The sequence below is a fragment of the Hemicordylus capensis genome, chromosome 7, assembly GCF_027244095.1.
Source record: "Hemicordylus capensis ecotype Gifberg chromosome 7, rHemCap1.1.pri, whole genome shotgun sequence".
Taxonomy (NCBI): Eukaryota; Metazoa; Chordata; class Lepidosauria; order Squamata; family Cordylidae; genus Hemicordylus; species Hemicordylus capensis.
Window position 1 is genome coordinate 20,657,910 of NC_069663.1, and position 18,624 is coordinate 20,676,533.

The window sequence follows — 18,624 nt, forward strand, 5'->3', positions numbered from 1 at the left end:
GGTAACCCTTCGATTTCAGCCTCCAAAAGTTGACTGGCACATGATTTCAGTTCTGCAATTTACCCCCTAATTTCCCCTCCCTTTTCAGAGTAGAAGATGACCTATCAATTGAATATCTTTTGCCTGCTTGACCTATAGTGGCCAACCTCTCTTCTTGAGGGCACATTTTTCTTCGGGTGAGGGGTTCTTGGCCATGGGACCCCAGATGTTGTTTGACAACAACTCCCATCATACACAGTCACCATGACTGCAGATGATGGGACTTGAAGTGCCACCATGTCTGGGGACTCAAAGTTGAGAACCCTGCTCTTTCCAGTGGATGGCTAAATGTGTATTCTACTGCCCCAACCGTCTTCTTGGTCGAAAGATCAGACTCCATAACAGTGGTTCCCATCCTGGGTCCCTTCAGATGTTGCCAAACTACAACTCCCATCACCCCTTGCTGCAAACAATTGTAACTGGGGATGCTGGGAGTTGTAGTCCAGCATCTTCTGAGGGACCCAGGTTGAGAAGCATAGCTCTGTAACATGGCTGCAAAACTCCCGCCTCCCTGAGGATGCTGGACTACAACTCCCATCATCGCTGGCTATTGGCCACTGTGGCTGGGGATGATGGGAGGTGTAGTCCAACAACTGCTGGGGGCCAAAGCTGTGCAGCCCCTCTCTGTGCAATGTCAGAGCATGTACCCTCAGACGCAGGGAGGACATTGCATACACAATACCACAAAAGGTTTACTGTTAAAATAAAAAGGTTTACTATTAGAATGTAGACCTTTTTCTCTCCTTGGTCACACCTGCCTATATAACAGAATGTGGTGGTATAGCCCTGTGGTAGTAGCGGAGAGGACTGTGCCACTTCAAACAGCACGGGGGGTGGGGTTTGTCCTTAGTTGAATAATCTTGCATGCAAATATTCCCCAGTAATAACAAGCCAGCCCATCAGGGTGGCTCTATTCCAGCCTGCTCCTTGCGGTGCTAATTTTCTACTCACAAGGAGATTTTTTTCCTAGAGGAACATTAAGAAATGCCACACACACAGAGAGACACCCTGTCCATTGGATCACTACAGGAAGCGGCTACCTCATTAACACCTCATTCTGTTGCATATGTAGATGAGGCATAGAAGGTTCCCAGCAGTGTTCCTTGTAACAGGGATTCTTAGGTGTTATTGACTACAAATCCCACCATCCCCAGTCAAAGGCCATTGCAGCTGGGGATTCTGGGAGTTGTAGTCAACAACATCTGGCAATACAGGGAACTCCGGTGCCCAGAGGCAGGGGTAACCTAAGCAGGGATTCCCAACTTCAGCTCTCCAGATGTTGTTGAACTACAACTTCCCTTCTTCGCCTCCCCATTACTAAACCATAAACTGAAAATTAAAATCCACTGGAAATCCTAAGGAGCTGTACTTGGTAATTAACTCCATCAAAACCAACAGGACTCGTTTTGCAGGAAATGGGTTTATGGTGGGAGCTTTAGTGTGGAATATCTGGCTATTTCTGTTTCAGGAGTCCAACTCTGGGAAGAGCATCGAGGTTCCAAGTTCCCTCCCTGGCAGCATCTCCAAGAGAGGGCTGAGAGAGACTCCAGCCTGCAACCTTGGAGAAGCCGCTGCCAGTCTGGGTAGACAATACTGAGCTAGATGGACCAAGGGTCTGACTCAGTAGAAGGCAGCTTCCTATGTTCCTATATGGTGGACTGTTATTTGGTGGCACCAACAGCAGGTCCTCTCCCTGCATTTGCTTTGCACGCAGAAGGTACATCTATATAGCATGAAGAAGGGGAGATCTGGACTGAGTTTTCTACATCCATACTCAGAAGGTCCCAGGTTCAATGTCCGGCTTCTCCAGAGAGGATTGGGAAAGACTCCTGCCTGAAACCTTGGAGAAGCCACTGCCAGTCAGTGTCAGACAAAACTGAACTAGATGGACCAATGGCCTGACTCAGTATATGGCCGCTTCCTACACACGGACCTTCTCCCGAAGTCCTCAAAGCAGCAAAATCAGTACTCACCTAAAATGGGGGGACAGGTCCCAAGAAATCCTTCCTGCAGCAACTACGCCCTGAGCAACCCGACTGATGAGTCCCAGCGCAAGGTGCCAGGGGACGCCAGCCCCAGCCGCCAGCTCCAGTCAAGGCTGCTCTCTCAGTCCGCAGCGAGAAACAGACCGTCCCAGAACAATGAGTGCCTGTGTGCCCTTAGAAGTACGGAACAGCCCTAGCGAGATGTCAGGATGAAGTGATGCCCAGCTGTGCCAGATGTGGCGGCTGGGCTTAAGTACAGCTGGGGGGGGGCGAGGAAGGCTGTGGGGGGGGGCAGGAAAGGGACAGGCTGCCGCAGTAAGCAGGAGTCCTGAGAGGGTTGCCATGTCTCCAGAAGGCAGAAGTCCTGTGTCTGTCACACCGCAGCCCGTAGGGGAGGATGGGCAGGTGAGCCTTGCCCTCGCTCCTTTCGCCCAGGTGTCTTCCTGTGCCTAGCCTGGCCATGGTGTCAACAGTTGCCCAGTTGCCCAAATCCCCAGCAAATGACCAGGCCGTGAGCCAGGGGTTAACACCATGGCCAGGTGCAGTGAGGGAGAGGCAGGAAGCCAGGATGGGGTGAGAATTGGCCTCACCTGTGGGGCTCCTTTACCGCCCCACCTTCTGGCCACACCAGCGGCCCATGCTGCATGGTGGACAGCAATCGACGGGCATTGCTAGGCAGTGCTCCCTGGGACAAGGGTTCCCAGGCGTCGTAGACTACAACTCCCAGCATCCCCAGCTGCAATGGTGTTGGACTGGGGATGATGGGAGCTGTAGTCCACGACATCTGGGAATCCCTGTTCCAGGAAAGACTGGCATTAGGTACTTAAAAGGTACCCCTGCGAACTGAGCCAAGAGGCACCTTTTCAAGTGGTGATTCTCTTGTATTTAGCAGGGGGAGAGCAATTGGCCCTATCCAGCCCCAGCACAGCATCCCTCCAGTGGCTGCTGCTGGTATCTGCCTTGTGTTTCTCTTTAGACTCACCACCTTTGTCCACCTTTGGGGACAGGGGACTGTTTTATTTCTGGAGTATTTATTTTCCTATGTAAACTGCTGTGTGAACTTTGGTTGAAGAGCAGTACATAAATATTCGTATTAGTAGCAGTAGCACAAGATCTGAGGCCCAGGTCTACAAGGCCTGGATCAGGCCCATCGCCTTGCCCGTTTTGAGAATGAAACCTCGTCGTGATCTCTAGAGGAACCCAATGCTCCAATACGTTGTTGCTGGGGGGGTGATGGGAGTTGTAGTCCAGCAATGTTGCTACATCCCAAGCCCCAATACATTGTAGCTGGCAGTCCCCAGACGTTGTTGGACTACAACCTCCATCATCCACCGCTGGGGCCCATTTTCACTGTGGATGATGGGAGCCGTAGTCCGGCAACATCTGGGGATCTCAGTTTCTGAATCCCTGCCTTGGTGTGACTACGAAATGTATGATTTAAATCTATCACATGGATATGCTGATGAGTATATGTCATCGGATGCCTCTCTCCAGAGAGTTACGGAATAGTAGCTCCCTGGCAGCCACATCATGACAGCAAGGGCTTTCTGTCTGCCCCAGAGGCTGCGTTCACACACCACGAGCTACTGTTCACATCCTACGGAGCCTGCTTTCAGAAAGCGGAGCCTTCTGCTGCTTCGGATATGTCTCAAGAACTCTGGGTTTCCAGGCCTGGACGAAAACACAGGAGCCTAGGAAGTTGCCTTATCCTGAGTCAGACCTTTGGTCCATCTGGCTCAGTATTGCCTGCACAGACTGGCAGCAGCAGCTCTGCGGGGCTTCAGAGCAAGAGTCTCTCCCACCCCTCCCTGGAGATGATGCCTACCTGGAGTGAACCTGGGACCTTCTGTTTACGATGCTCTGCCTCTGAGCTACAGGTAAAGGTAAAGTGTGCTGTCGAGTCGGTGTCGACTCCTGGCGACCACAGAGCCCTGTGGTTGTCTTTGGTAGAATACAGAAGCGGTTTGCCATTGCCTCCTCCTGCGCAGGATGAGATGATGCCTCTCAGCATCTTCCAATATCGCTGCTGCCCGATATAGTACCAGCGGGGATTCGAACCGGCAACCTTCTGCTTGTTAGTCAAGCATTTCCCTGCTGCGCCACCTAAGGTGACAGACACATCCCTAAATAGGTAGCTGCCTGCCCTGTACTGAGTCAGACGCTTGATCTACCTAGCTCGGTATTGCCTACACTGACTGGCAGTGGCTCTCCACAGTTTCAGACAAAGGTTTTTTTCCCCCAGCCCTTCCTGGAGATGCTGCCAGAGATTGAACCTGGGGCCTTCTGCATACCAAGTGGAGACTTTTCTACCACTGAGTATGCCCCATCTCCTGAGGGAAATATCTTACAGCACTCACATGTAGTCACCCATCAAAATGCACACCAGGGCAGAACCTGCTTAGCAAAGGGGGCCATTCATGCTCAGTAGCACAAGACCAGTTCTCCTCCCCTAACCAAACCAATAGGGCCTGGGGTGTGTGTGTGTGTGTGTGTGTGTGTGTGATGGTATACATAGCCAGTATGGTGTAGTTCCTTCCCTGGCTTCTCCAAGATAGGGCTGAGAGAGAGATTCCTGCCTGCAACCTTGGAGAAGCCGCTGCCAGTTTGTGAAGACAATCCTGAGCTAGATGGGTGTGACTCAGTATTTGGCAGCTTCCGATGTTCCTATGCACATTTGATATTAAGTGCTGTTTGGTTTCAACTTCGGCTTCTCCAAGGTTTCAGGCAAGGGTCTTTCTCAGCCCTACCTGGAGATGCTGCCAGGGACTGAACTTGGGACCTTCTGCGTGCAAAGCGCTGAGTGGTGGTCTCATCCTCAACATAGGGAGCTGCCATATACTGAGTCAGACCAGTGGTCTATCTAGCTCAGTATTGTCTTCACAGACTGGCAGCGGCTTCTCCGAGGTTGCAGGCAGGAATCTCTCTCAGCCCTATCTTGGAGATGCCAGGGAGGGAACTTTAAACCTTCTGCTCTTCCCAGAGCGGCTCCATCCCACCCCCCACTTTTATGGTCATGTGAACGGCTTTATTATTTCCACCTCTTCTTGCCAGAACCCCAAAGCCTCAGACACATGACCGGCATCGCCCTGAAGGACAGGGAAGGTGTCTTGTGGCCTTGAGGCACAGCGAAGTGTCCCTGCTGGCTCTGCTGCTCCTGGCACAGGGAGCGAGGGCTGTGTCAGTCACCCGCTCTGTGCCATCTCGGGCGCCGGGCACAATGGCAGCGCTTGTGAGCTGGCATGAGTCAAGCGACGGCAACCGTGTGCAGCACGGTGATTCATTGCGGAGACAAAGGCTGCAGAGAATTGGCTTATTGTCCCAGAGAAAGTGTGTCTGTGTGTGTGTCCCTGCAGGGCCTGGCTACTTGACTGGCCCACTGGTCTCAATGATCCCCGGTGCCCCAGCTCTCTGGGGGCAATGCTGCATCCGCCCTCTTCCTCCCGCCCTTTATTGGTAAACAAGCAGAAGTCCGTCTGGTCCGGGATTCAAATCGCCAACATTGGATCGAATCCATCCTAGCTTCCAGGTGGGCCCCCCCCCTGGGGTCGCCGGTGCAGAATCCAGAAGGTCTGGAACCGACAAGAACGGGGCTGTCGGAGAGCTGGTCTTGTGGGAGCAAGCATGGCTTGCCCCCTTTGCTAAGCAGGGTCTGCCCTGGTTGCATATGAATGGGAGACTTGATGTGTGAGCACTGTAAGATATTCCCCTCAGGGGATGGGGAAGAGCAGAAAGGTTCCAAGTTCCCTCCCTGGCAGCATCTCTAAGATAGGGTGAGAGAGACTCCTGCCTGCAATCTTGGAGAAGCTGCTGCCAGTCTGTGCTGGCCATACTGAGCTAGATGGACCAATGGTCTGACTCGGTATATGGCAGCTGGCAGCTGCTTATGTTCGTAGCTTAGTTGCAGGCAGACATTCCCAGATTCAATTTCCCAGCCTGACAACCTCTCCAGGTAGGGCTGGGGAAGACCCCTGCATGAAATCACCCTGGAAAGTTGCTGCCTGTCAGTGTAGACATGGGCTGCACAATTTTGGCCCTCTACAACCCTCATAATCCCCAACCACAGTGAACAATTCTACACCTGGATGGACTAGAAACTAGAAACTGTCCTCCGATAAAGTGTGCCTGTGTTTGTTTGAACTCACCATCTTTTTCGGCTCTAGATCAGGGTTTCTTAACCTTGGGCCCCCAGATGTTGTTGAACCACAACTCCCAGAACCCCCAGGCAAGGCTTTTGTAGCTGGGGATTCTGGGAGTTGTAGTCCAACAACTTCTGGGGGCCCAAGGTTAAGAAAAACCCTGCTCTAGATTTTTCCAGTGAGTTGTCAACAATAAGTGATGTATCCGATGAAATCCGCTGTGCGGCTGCTGTTCTCACACATCCAAAAGTGTTGGCATTGAAAGTGGGGTGATCTATTGTGAAAACGGAAACTGCTCCCCCTTTTTCTCTCACATGGCCTTCTCACCCTGAGGCCTTCAGGGCTTGCAGCACACAACAGCATCAGATCATCCGCCAAGTCCCAAATCTGTCCGGATATCCTTAATTCCAGATATGTGGCGTTGATTCTTTCCTAGGCGGTCAGGGAAGGCACTTCGTATATGCAGAGAATCTAGCGTTGCCTTATTCTGGCTTTCTGGTGCATAATATGCATATTATGTAAATTGGCTGGAAAATAATTTTTGAGCATAATAGCGACTCCACGTTTTGCTCCAGAACTCCGCTTCTACAAGGGAGAAAGAAAGAAAGAAAGAAAGAAAGAAAGAAAGAAAGAAAGAAAGAAAGCTGAAATCCAGGCAAATCTGGGTGTGTTAAGCAATCTGGGTGAGGTGCTTAAAATCTGGGTGAAACCTGGTGTTGTAGTCCAACAGCATATGGGGACCCATGTTGGAGAACCCCTGGTTTAACCCTTTCCCTATTACCTTCCCCACCCACAGAAATTGCTGCACCCATGGGAAAACAATATGGATACAGAAGGCAGACTGCCACCTTCCATGCTGCAGTTCTGTATTGGTTCAGAGGCCCACAGGACTGTGAGTAAAAAAAAAAAAAGTCAAAGAGAGGGAAATACAATAATGCATGTAATCTTGCCCAGTTTGAAGTTTCTAGTCCTTAAGGCTATGGATATGGGCATGATTGAAGTTTATGGGTAGTTAACCACTGCTAACTGGGCAAAAAGACACTATTTTAACATGGTGATTCTCTTTATTTAGCAGGGGGAGAGTAACTGGCCCTATCCACCCCCAGCACAGCATCCCTCCAGTGACTGTTGCTGGTGTCTATCTTGTGTTTCGTTTTAGATTGTGAGCCCTTTGGGGACAGGGAGCCATCTTATTTATTTGTTTGTTTATTATTTCTCTGTGTAAACTGCTTTGGAACCTTTTGTTGAAAAGCAGTATATAAATTGTTGTTGTTGTTGTTGTTGTAATGCCTTGTAAAATCTAATAAAATGGGCCACCCTTTCTGCAGGATTGTTCTGTGGCTAGAGTGGGCTTTGGGGAGCTTGTATGTTCTTTGCCACTTTCTGTGGTGAGAAGAAGTAGAATAAATCATGCAAAATAAGCAAGTAAAGCACCTGCACATTTGGCTAGATTTGCATAATTTGTGCAGGCTGCATAATGTGGGGCAGAATTGTGATCTCCCTTCTCCCTCTCTCTTTCTTTTGAAAAATCCACAAATTATACTCCTTCACGCCTGTAGGATCGATTCTATTCTGAACCGTAGTACATGATGTTCTTTGGAGAGCAGGGTTAGGCTGACATCATTCCTTCACAGTTTGTTCTTTAAAAAACATCCCCAGCAAACACCTAGAATCCTCACAGTTCTCTGCTATGATTTTCAGAGCAAGAATCAACACTCAGGATCTCCTAACAATGGGGATGCAGCTCAGCTGCGTTAACTCGTTTGCTGGAGATTCTCAAAACGAGGTTGGATGCTGTAACACCGGTGATACCCCCAGAGGTTGCAGAACTACAACTCCCATCATCCGCAGCGACAATTCACTGTGGCTGGGGGTGGTGAGAATTGTACTTCAGCAACCTCTGGAGTGAGATCGGCCCATGAGGGTGGAGGCAGGGTGGGCGGTGGGAGGTACCTTTAAAAATCAGTACTGGGTTACCGCTTACACCTGCGAGCCCCCACGAGCAGTGGCGTCCTGCCTATGGCACTCTTCTGATCACTGCACAAGCACAGCAGCCATCTGTGTGGTGGTGCTGAGCATGCAAAGGGTTGCCGCACATGCGCAGGGGCCAGAAGAGTGTGCGGCAGCCATTGGTGTGGTGGTGCTAACCATGCAAAGGATTGCCACGCATGTGCCTCTGTCTGGAGTACCACCAGTTGGAAATCTCTGCTGTAGCAGATTCCAGCAGTGGGGTGACTCAGTGATCTCCAAGGTCCCTTCCGGCTCCAACATTCAATGATTCCATGAGTAGCCTTGAGCACGCAGCTTTTAAGAACGTGAGATCAGCACGTTGGAGAGCAGAGCAAATCCAAGGCCTCCAAGTTCTTTGCAAGAACGCCAGCCACCGGCTCCACCAGAAATAAATCAGGGGTCTACTGGTGTTTGTCTACCTCCAGCTGACTCCAATGGCAGTTTTCTGCCATATTGCACATGGCAGTGTGGTGCAGTGGTTAGAGCACAGGTTGCCAACCAGGGTGCCTCCAGATATTGCTGAACTACAACTCACAGCATCCCCAGCCACAGGTTGTAATTCAGTAACACCTGGAGGAACCCTGGTTGGGCACCACTGGGTTAGAGTGTTGGGCCAGGACCAGGGAGACCCAAGTTCAAGTCCCCGTTCAGCCATGAAACTCACCGGGTGGCTCTGGGCCAGTCACTTCTCTCTCTCTCTGCCTGGCCTACCTCACAGGGCTGTTGTGAGGATAATCATAACCAAACACACTGCTCCTGGCTCCTGGGAGCGGAATAAAAACATAAAAACAAACCAACGCATCCCCAAATGGAAATGTTGTAAGAAATGGAGTCAAGGCGCTTGCATTCGAGCTGAATCTTCGGAGGAGCCTCACTCACTCCTGGGGCAAACAGCCTTCTGCTCGTGCATTCCTAGTGCACGACCATTACAAGGGCAATGGAGTCTGGACAAAGATGCTCAAGTGGGGTGGGACAACTGCTTCCCTTTAGCAGCAGACAGCTTTAAAATCCTTTCCTCTTACATCGCCCATTCTAGGCCGAAGTCCAAGGACGGGGAACAGATTCTCAGACGGAGCTCGGGCTGCGTGTTGCAGCAGGCAACAGAATAGTAGCATTTAGGCCATCCTCTCCCATCCCGAGCCTCTTGCTGCGGTCGGTGAGCCTCTTATACCACAGCGCCCTCTGGTGCTGCAGTGGTGAAGTGTGGCCGACATTAACTCTTGCATAAAAACGGCCCCCAATCTCCATGCAGCTAAGGGCAATCCTTCCATGAGGCGAGGTAAGATAGTTGGCTCAGGCGGCAAATTATCGGGGGCAAGAGAAATCTGCTGCTTCTCCTGACTCCCTTTGCCATTTCCCCGCATCTTAGTGCTTTGCCACTGCTGCCTCCTCCTCACTGCTGCTGCCCCATATTTTTGCCACTGGCCTGGTAAGGAGAAGGGGGAGGAAGTGGAGGCAAAAATGGAGAGCGGGCATTAGAGTACTAGAGATGCTCTGTAGATTGTCTCCAGAACTCTATTGCCTTTCCTTTACTTCCTCTTCCCCTTCCTCCCACTTTTCATAACCAGCCCATTGGTGCCTGTGGGATGGATGACGACTGCTACTATGATGTCATGCACAGGGGCGTGGCCATTAGTGGCAAAAAGGGCTGCGCTGTCCTTCTGCCGCTTCCGGTCAGTGCTTCGTCCACACATTATTTGGGTCGGGGTGCATGCCTTGTTCTGAGGCTGAGCAGAGAAAGAATGCACCGCAAAGCACCAACTGGAAGCAGCAGAAGGGCAGTGTGTTCATCTTTCCATCAGTGGTTATGGGCATGGAGAGAGCAGGGGCAGCCGTGCATGTGGCAACCCGCTGTCCAGAGCTATGTGGGAAAGTGGGGAGTGAGGATCTAGTGGCCTTGGGGCATGCTTGGGGTGGAGGCGGTGACCTTGGGGCATGCTTGGGGTGGCGGCGGCGGCCTGAGGACAATTGTCTCTCATGCTCCAGGGTAGCCACGTGCCTGCTTTAGAAGATTCCTGGCGACTGTCAAATCCTCCCCTCCTCCACAGAGCCACAAGGCCCAGACTACCTGTCAATTATCTTTATTAGTCAACAAACCACATCCCCTTTTTAGGGTGTCCATGAAGCTCCAGACGCCACATTTCAGACCATGGTGGTTCCTGGTTTCCTCCTGCAGGACTGGATGATGCTGAGGAACATCAAGAAGACAAGGAAGATGGAGAGCCCCACAACCAGCGCTTCGATGACGGAGTAGGTGTGGGTCAGCTCCCCAGAACGAGGCAAGGTGCTGGGAGAGGTGATTAAGAACCTGCCCACCAAATGCCCATTGACGTAACACTGGTAAAAAGCGCTGTGTGAGTAGTTCTGGATGGAGAGGCGCAGAATCCCACCACCAGTGGCTTTGTCCAAGCTGAGAGAGCTGTTCTTCTGGAGCAGGTCAAGGCGTGTCAGAGTGGTGGGACCTTCTTGCCAGTAAACAGGTCTGCAGAGGAAACAGAAGATGTGCCATTCGTACCAGATGGAGATCCATATGCCAGGCTCTCACAGATAAAGACCGTTTCTTCGTCTTCACAGTTTCTTTAACTGTTCTCCAATGAAAGGAACCTTTGTCAATGAATTGTATGGTTACATTCAAGGCTTTGGAAACTTGGGTTCCTAGGTGTAGCTGGACTGCAATCCCATCATCCTTGGTCGTTGTGGCTGGGGATGATGGGAGCTGTAGTCCAGCAACATCTGGGGTCCCAGGTTTGAGAACCTCTGGGTTAATTAATTCATCAAGATGAATTATTATCATTACTACTACTACTACTACTACTATGTTACTACTACTATTACTACCTATATTATTATATTATTACTATTATTTATATACTTGATTATATAGTTAATCAAGCTGATTAACTGATCAATCGGCTAATTAATGGAGCGTAAACCACATTGGAAGCCAATCTTAGCTGAAAAGAGAGTTACACATATAAGAATATTATCCTAACCCCAGAGTTGTCAAACTTGGGTCCCCAGATGTGTTTAAACTGTAATTCCCATCATTCCCAGCCACAATGACTGCAAGATGCAGAAGATAACCCTGGTTGTCCACTTCTGTACCTTTTCCAGTTCTGGAGTACATTCCTTAAGGCAAGGCTACAATATCTGGGGCTGTTTAGTTTAGAAAAAAGGACAACTGCAGGGAGACATGATAGTGGTGTATAAATTTATGCATGAAGTGGAGAGAGTGGACAGAGAGAAATTGTTCTCCCTGTCTCACAACACTAGAACCAGGGGTCATTCCATGAAACTGAAGGTCAGGGAATTTAGGACCGACAAGAGGAAGTACTTTTTCACACCGCGCAGAACTGATCTGTGGAATTCTCTGCCACAGGATGTGGTGATGGCCCTAGCTTGGGTAGCTTTAAAAGGGGCTTGGGCAAATTCATGGAAGATAGCTCTATCAATGGCTACTAGTCTGGTGGCTGTGGGCCACCTCCAGCCTCAGAGTCACGATGCCTCTGAATACCAGTTGCAGGGGAGCAACAGTCGGAGAGAGGGCGTGTCTTCATCTTTTGCCTGTGGGCTTCTCAGAGGCATCTGGTGGGCCACTGTGTGAAACACGATGCTGGACTTGATAAGCCTTGGGCCTGATCCAGCTGGGCTGTTCTTATGTAAGAAGAATATACACCGGGGGGGGTCAGTATTTGGCACCCCGCTTCAGGTGCATAGAAGCTTTGAGCTGCCACTAAACATGATGCCCCCCGCCCCCATCTGTGGGTGCAGCTGCCTATGGTGGCAGGGTTGGCAGCACCTGGAACCCATTGCACCCATCCTCCTGGCGCCATCTGAAGTGGCCATCTCACCCATCCTCATGGAAGGTCTGCCCTTGCTCTCCATGTGCCCTTGTCTTCTCAGACATAGATACGTGAAGGCCTGGGGGGGAACTAGAAAAATGGGGGTTGAGGGGTTGGGCTTTTCTTCTCTTTTCCCCTTGGTTCCCCACACAATCTCCAGATTTTTGGAAAGAAACAAAGAAGAAAAAACTGAAGACACCCAGTTTTCCAGAATTTCCCTGCCCCCCTGGGCCTTCACTAATCAGAAATCCGTCTCAGCATTCCAACCCGCCTTCCTGCCCTTTCTGCCCCTGCCTCCTCTTCCACCAAAAAGCCTGATTAAACAGGGCACAGCGGGCACCTCTTTTTCTTTCTTTAACCCAGCGACAAGCAGCAGAACGGGATCTGGCCATCTGGAAGGGAAAGTTTGCTTTAGTTTGTCAACCATTAACCAGCCAGTTTGTGAGAGGGCACAGTCCAAACAGGTTTGGATGAAAACCCTCAGCTGCCGTTTCCTTTCGTTCACACAGATTCTCCTTGGGCTGCGGTAGACATGCAATAGAACATGCAATAGAATTTGTTGATAGGATCCTCAGGTGGCCACACAGACTGTACCACCGCAGGCTGCAGCCCAGTGTGTGTGTTTGTGTGACATTCTCAAACACCCCCCCCCCCCACTTTTTAACATTTTATATCCTGCTCTTCCTCCAAGGAGCCCAGAGCGGTGTACTACATCCTTAACTTTCTCCTCACAACAACCCTGTGAAGCAGGTTAGGCTGAGAGAGAAGTGACTGGCCCAGAGTCACCCAGCAAGTCTCATGGCTGAAGGGGGATTTGAACTCGGGTCTCCCTGGTCCTAGTCCAGCACTCTAACCACTACACTATGTTGGCTCTGTGTTTCTTCTGGGATGCTCCCCCCAGAAGAAACTCCCTGTGACAACAAAATAGGCCTATGACATCAGGGAGAAAGGTTGCAGCCACACCAACTTCCTGTTGTGTGAGCTTCTCATTGCAGGAAGCTTTCTTTTTATGAAGGCAAACATTCAAAGGGGCAACGTGATCTGAAACGGTGCGGTCCGTTTGACCGGACTGCAGGCAAAGATCTTTCCTATCACCTGCAACCCGAGCCTCTAATTAGGTGACGTGAATTGGAACTGCCTTCATTTGGCCCGGCTCACCAAACTTCATTCTGGGGAAGCACTGTGCGTCAAGGATGTTCAGGCAGAAATCCACCGGGCACCGCTAGCAACTGATTGGGGAAGCTGCACCTGTTGGAGTTCCACCTGGATGCATCCCTCCCTAACCCCAATATCTAGCTGAACAACCAAGACAAAGCATGGGTGCGTGGGTGCTCATTAGCACAGTTAATGATTAATTAATCCAACAGCAACTGCAGAAATGACAAAACATTTTACATTTCTCTGTAATCTGCCTGGAGACTTCTGGAACAGGCGGTATACAAATGTCTGAGTTAATAAGGAAATAAAATAAAATAAATAAAAGGATTGCTCGTCAGTTATCTCAGTGCCTTCGCACCCATTGGCTAAGAGCAAGCTTGCATCTTTAGGAGCACCTGGGCAGCACACAGTCTGAACATTTCCCTTTATACCTCCCCCAGGACTAGAGACTTGCTTTTTAAAAATGAAAGCTGGAAATTTTGGAGGGCCCTGGAATATCGCCCTCCTAGGCCTCCCTGTGGCTATTACCCTGTTCATGTTTAATCCATATTAAAGGATAAATGCCATGCCAAATGGTACAAATAAGCAAGTTTAAATCAAATCAAATAAGTGTAGGTTAAGTTCCTTAATGTGCATACATTTATCCCTACAGCAGAATGTGGACCTTGTAGATATACCCAAGGCCCATCTAGTCCAGCATCCTGTTTCTCACAGCGGCCCACCAGATGCCTCTGAGGAGCCCACAGGCCAGAGGTGAGGGCATGTCCGCTCTCCTGTGGTTGCTCCCCCTGCAACTGGTATTGAGAGGCATCTTGCCTCTGAGGCTGGAGGTGGCCTATAGCCCCCAGGCTAGTAGCCCTTGATAGACTTGTCTGTGGGATTTATAACCTTGCTGTAATAGTAGTAAAGTAAAGTGTGCCGTCGAATCGGTGTCGACAGAGCTTGTCTTTGGTAGAATACAGGAGGGGTTTCCCGTTACCTCTTCCCGCACAGTCTGAGATTATGCCTTTCAGCATCTTCCAGTATCGCTGCTGCCCAATATAGGTGTTTCCCATACCTGCGGGGATTCGAACTGGCAGCCTCTGGCTTGTGTGTCAAGTCATTTCCCTGCTGTGGCTGTAGTAGTAGTAGTTGTTGTTTAAGCACAGAATTCCAGATTCCCTTATGAAAGCTTCTGCCCTAGCCCAGGGGTTCTCAAACTTGGGCCCCCAGATGTTTCCGGACTACAAGCCCCATCATCCCCCATCCACAACTGGGATGATGGGACTTGTAGTCCAATGACATCTGGGGACCCAAGTTTGAGAGCCTCTGCCCCAGCCCCTTTTGCATCTGGCCGGGCCTTTTGGTTGCAACGAAGGCCTGATGCCATGCTAGATGGACCCCTGGATTTGACGGAGGGCCCGGGGAGAGATCCGGGCCTGATGCCGGTACCTGTAAATGGAAGAGGTTGGGCAGCGCAGGTGAGCGATGGCCTTGAGCTGGGGGTGGAAGGTGGTAAAGACGAGAAAGGGCACCGCGTTGGGGTCGTCTTTGGCCAGCGGGTACGACTCGTCGCAGGCCACCTGGCAGCTCTCCACTCTCAGGTCCGGCCCCCGTTGGGGGAGGCTGGGGTGCTTCTTCCGGACCATCCCGCAGGGCAGCCCTTCCTCGTCCGCCTCTCGGCCCTCCCGGGTCACCTGGGCGTAACAGAACCCGACCCGCTTCCGTTCTCCGGGGCCGCCGCAGCGGTCGCAGGGCTGCCAGGCGCTCCAGGAGGTGAAGAGCCGGGCCTCTTCTCCGCCTTCCAGCGCCACCGTGCTGTTGCCCAGAGGGGCCTCCTGGAGGGCGGCGTGCGAGACGTGGATGTGCCCGGCGTCCTGGAAATCCACGTGGTAATAGGCCACCGTGGCCTCGCCCAAGCGGCAGGTATAGAGCCCGGAATCCCCCACGCTGGGGAGCGGGATGTACAGGTTGCCGGCGACGAGCCGTGACTTGAACTGGAGCCTCCGCAGCTTGGCGTGGTTGAGCAGTGGCCAGAAGGGGCCCCTGGAGCGCAGGAAGGTGACCGGCCGCTCATCCCCCCACGCCGGGTCGAGGTATTGCCAGGTGACCAAGGCCCCGTAGAGGGCATGAGGGCAGTGCAGGATCACGGGGTTGTCGGAGATGAAGGCGAGCGTGCAGGGCTGGCCTGAGAGGCATGGCGACCCCAAGGAGTGACCCTCGTAGAGGTTGCCGTGGGTGGTGGCCCAGATCAGAGCGAGGAGCAGACCCACCGCCGGGGCCCGAGAGGACATGGCCAGCTGGGCACGGTCCTCCTGAGAGGACTGGGAAGGGAAGCTCTGGCTGACCTCCCTGTGAGGTCATCGCCGAGGCGGGCAAGCGGATGAGGTCATAATGGGCCAACTGAACTCCGCCGTGGTGTTGGTTAGGCTGCGAGAGTGTGATTGGGCCAAAGCATCTAGCCTCTCGGGCGGAGGGTGGGATTTGAACTCAGGTCGTTTTGAGGAGAGCTGGTCTATGGTGTGGTGGGAGCAATTATGAATGATCCTCTTTGCTAAGCAGGGTCTGCCTTGGTTTGTATTTGAATGGGAGACTACATGTGAGCGCTGTAAGATATTCCCCTTAGGGGATGGGGCCGTTCTGGGAAGAGCACCTGCATGTTTGCGTGCATAAGGTTCGAAGTTCTTTCCCTGGCATCTCCAAGTTAGAGCTGAGAGAGACTCCTGCCTGCAACCTTGGAGAAGCCACTGCCAGTTTGTGTCGACAATACTGAGCTAGATGGACCAAGAGTCTGTCTTGGTGTATGGCAGCTTCCTATGTTCCTATGAACTTGGCCATGGGCCATTTCAAATTACGAGCAATAGCATTAAGAAAATCTTTGTTTCTGTCTCTGGCCAACGTATACTAATACAAACGAGCATCTACATACAAACTAACTAATACAATACAAAATAATAATATAGAGTAAGGGATGGTGTAGCCGTCCAAGAAACAAGAATTAAAACTAAAAGGCAAAAAGGTCGAATTGTTATGGAAGCGAGGGTAGTAGTAATTGCTGCCATTGGTCCCTTTTTTTGTGGGGGAAAACAAGAAAGGAAGTTCCTGCGCAGGAGTTGGTACACCTCCAACCATATAAGGCTTTCCTTGGAAAAAGAAAACATGACCTCATGCATGAACCCAGCAGTGCTGGATATGACCAAAACGAAACAGAGGCTTGTAACAAGAAGGTACCGAGTGAGAGAACCGGGTTTTAATAACCTTTTCCTTTGAATCACGTACTCAGTGTGAAAGAGTTACATCACACCTTCCCATTCCGTGACTGTGCAGCCTGACCCTATGCTGGCTTGGCCTTTCCATGGGGTGGGGTGAGATGGCCAACTCAGGCACCGGCTTGAGGAAGGATGGAGGAGTCCGGAAATGCTGCCCCCTTCCAAATTAGGCAGGCGCACCTAGGTAATTTTGGAGCCTGCCTGGGCTAGGGATGTGCACGGAACCGGCTGCTTTCGAGCCAATGGTGGGGTGGGGGTGGCTTTAAGGATGGGGGAGAGAGCACTTTAACTCCTCCGCCCCACACGCTTCTCCCTCCAGCGCTCTGTGGATAAATAGTCCATCAGGGCGGCAGCGTACCTCCTTGTTGCCCTGTTGTTTTCCTGACTGGAAGTGATGTGCACGTGTCCTCTATCCTTAAAGCCACCTCCACCCCCGTGTTGGAATCGGTTCGAATGCGAGGGTTCCGAACCGGTTCGGGGTTCTAAGAATAGAATGCCGAACAGGTTCGTGCACATCCCTAGCCTGGACCTAAAGGCCTGTGGAGCCCCTCCCAGCTACAAGTTTAACATTATCTCCCTACACACACACACACACACACACACACACACACACACACACACACACACAAAATTTTTGGACACGTGGGTGGGTTCCTGAGGGCACAAACATCAACTGAACTCACAAGAATGTAAGAAATATGACAGGTACTGTATATTTATGCAAATATGCTTTAGCAGAAACATTTCAACACACAACTTAAAATACACCCATCCCACATATCCCCCCACTCCCCCATCTGTCTTGAAATCGAATAAATAATAATAAATAATAATAAAGCAGAGGTCACACTCGGCTGCCTGGCACTGGTCACAGTCATGCTTGACTACCTGGCATGGCGACCACACCACCCGGGACAGACTAACCACCCAGGACAGACTAAAGACAATTTGGGGACCCCCCAGGGGCTGTGGAGGCCCTGGACTTCGGCCCAGAAGTCCAGTGGTAAGAGCACCTCTGTCTGCACCCGAGAGTGTGTGTGTGTGTGGGGGGTCATCATATTTTTGGGTCAGGCAGCAAAATTTGGCATGTCTTGATAGGTATATTTACATGGAAGCCAGTGCCACTGAGTTCAATGGGGCTTACTCCCAAGAAAGTGGGGATAAGATCACAGCTGTAGAAATAAGAGGCTTTCTGGTATTTCCACAGAAGCATGGCAATCGATATGAAATCATATACCAAAAAGAATGACCCCTATGAATCTGAGGAAGCACTTCCTTGAAATGGGTCATACCTTGCTTAATTATGATTTAATAATTAGACCTGCAATCATTGGTGGAGAGCATTTTGGACTTGCCTGTCGCAATCTTCCCCCAAATCAGTGCCAATGCAAACCTTGCAGTCTCAAGATGACTGAGGGATTAATCCTGCCCCATTTGGGCAGGAAAACATTTGCAGGCAAGTATTTGCCTCTGTCCTTCATCTTGCTCCTTATGTTTCTCTAACTTTCTCTTCCTTTTCCTAAGTTTCCTCTTTACCCTCTTTTTAAGGAGTGGCTACATTTCAAACAATAAGAACAGATATTATTTTTGGCAAGTATCAGGCAGGCTTCTGTGTTTTGCTTTGTTCCTACACTGTCACGTACCATGTACAATGATGGTGCTGTATCAATAATACATAAACATACTCATTTTAATTTTTTTTTTCACCATCAAAGTTTTTGTTCCACTGTTGAGAATGCAATCAAAGCAAATTGCAGCAGCTTGTTCCTAAGCGGAAACACAGCAGAAGGAATGTTGTTGATTAAAAGGGGAAGGCTGATTATTTCCATGCATTCAGTCTGACCAACCTTCATGGCGCTTTATAAAGTAACACAAACAAAGATAGGGGTCTCTGCCCCAAGGGGCTAACAATCAAAATCTTATATCTATTTCCAAAAGAGCTGGAAGTGTTATTACCCTTGGATACATAAACAGAGCACCTGTGGCCAAGAGGGAGGTACTGGCAGACTCAGGGTAACCCACAGAAACATCAGTTTCACAAAAATTGGAAGGGGGGAAAAACCTAGAGGGTGAGAAAATATATATCCCAAATTACTGCAATGTAACTTAATGGAGCAGAATGTTTATGGACTCAAAGGGCACTTAACAGACAACCAGATGGGCGGGGCTAAATGAATTAAGTGTGGCAAGTGGGGGAAGACAGGAG

General features: G+C 50.6%; 2 protein-coding genes across 5 annotated transcripts in view; both read right to left on the reverse strand.

Moving 5' to 3' along the window:
* The window catches only part of LOC128332934 (myelin-associated glycoprotein-like), a 63,324-nt gene extending 61,092 nt beyond the window's left edge, over window positions 1-2,232 (reverse strand). For all 4 annotated transcript variants that reach the window (XR_008310787.1, XM_053267760.1, XM_053267758.1 and 1 more), the window contains exon 1: window positions 2,013-2,232. The gene's annotated coding sequence lies outside the window, so the exon portion shown is untranslated. The remainder of the gene's footprint in view (window positions 1-2,012) is intronic.
* An 8,003-nt stretch (window positions 2,233-10,235) lies between these two features.
* On the reverse strand, window positions 10,236-15,498 carry FAM187B (family with sequence similarity 187 member B). Its single transcript, XM_053268482.1, has 2 exons — window positions 14,602-15,498; window positions 10,236-10,652 (listed from the first exon to the last, which is right to left on the reverse strand). Exons 1-2 carry the CDS (start codon window positions 15,441-15,443, stop codon window positions 10,313-10,315), a joined length of 1,182 nt encoding a protein of 393 aa, XP_053124457.1. The 5' UTR covers window positions 15,444-15,498; the 3' UTR covers window positions 10,236-10,312.
* Between the last annotated feature and the right edge of the window lie 3,126 nt (window positions 15,499-18,624).

Excerpts from the sequence above, each read along its gene's own strand:
- FAM187B (XM_053268482.1), bottom strand. The coding sequence starts at position 15,443 with ATGTCCTCTCGGGCCCCGGCGGTGGGTCTGCTCCTCGCTCTGATCTGG. Across the intron at positions 10,653-14,601 it reads CCAACCTCTTCCATTTACAG|ACCTGTTTACTGGCAAGAAG; the intron begins GTACCGGCATCA and ends TTTCCTCTGCAG.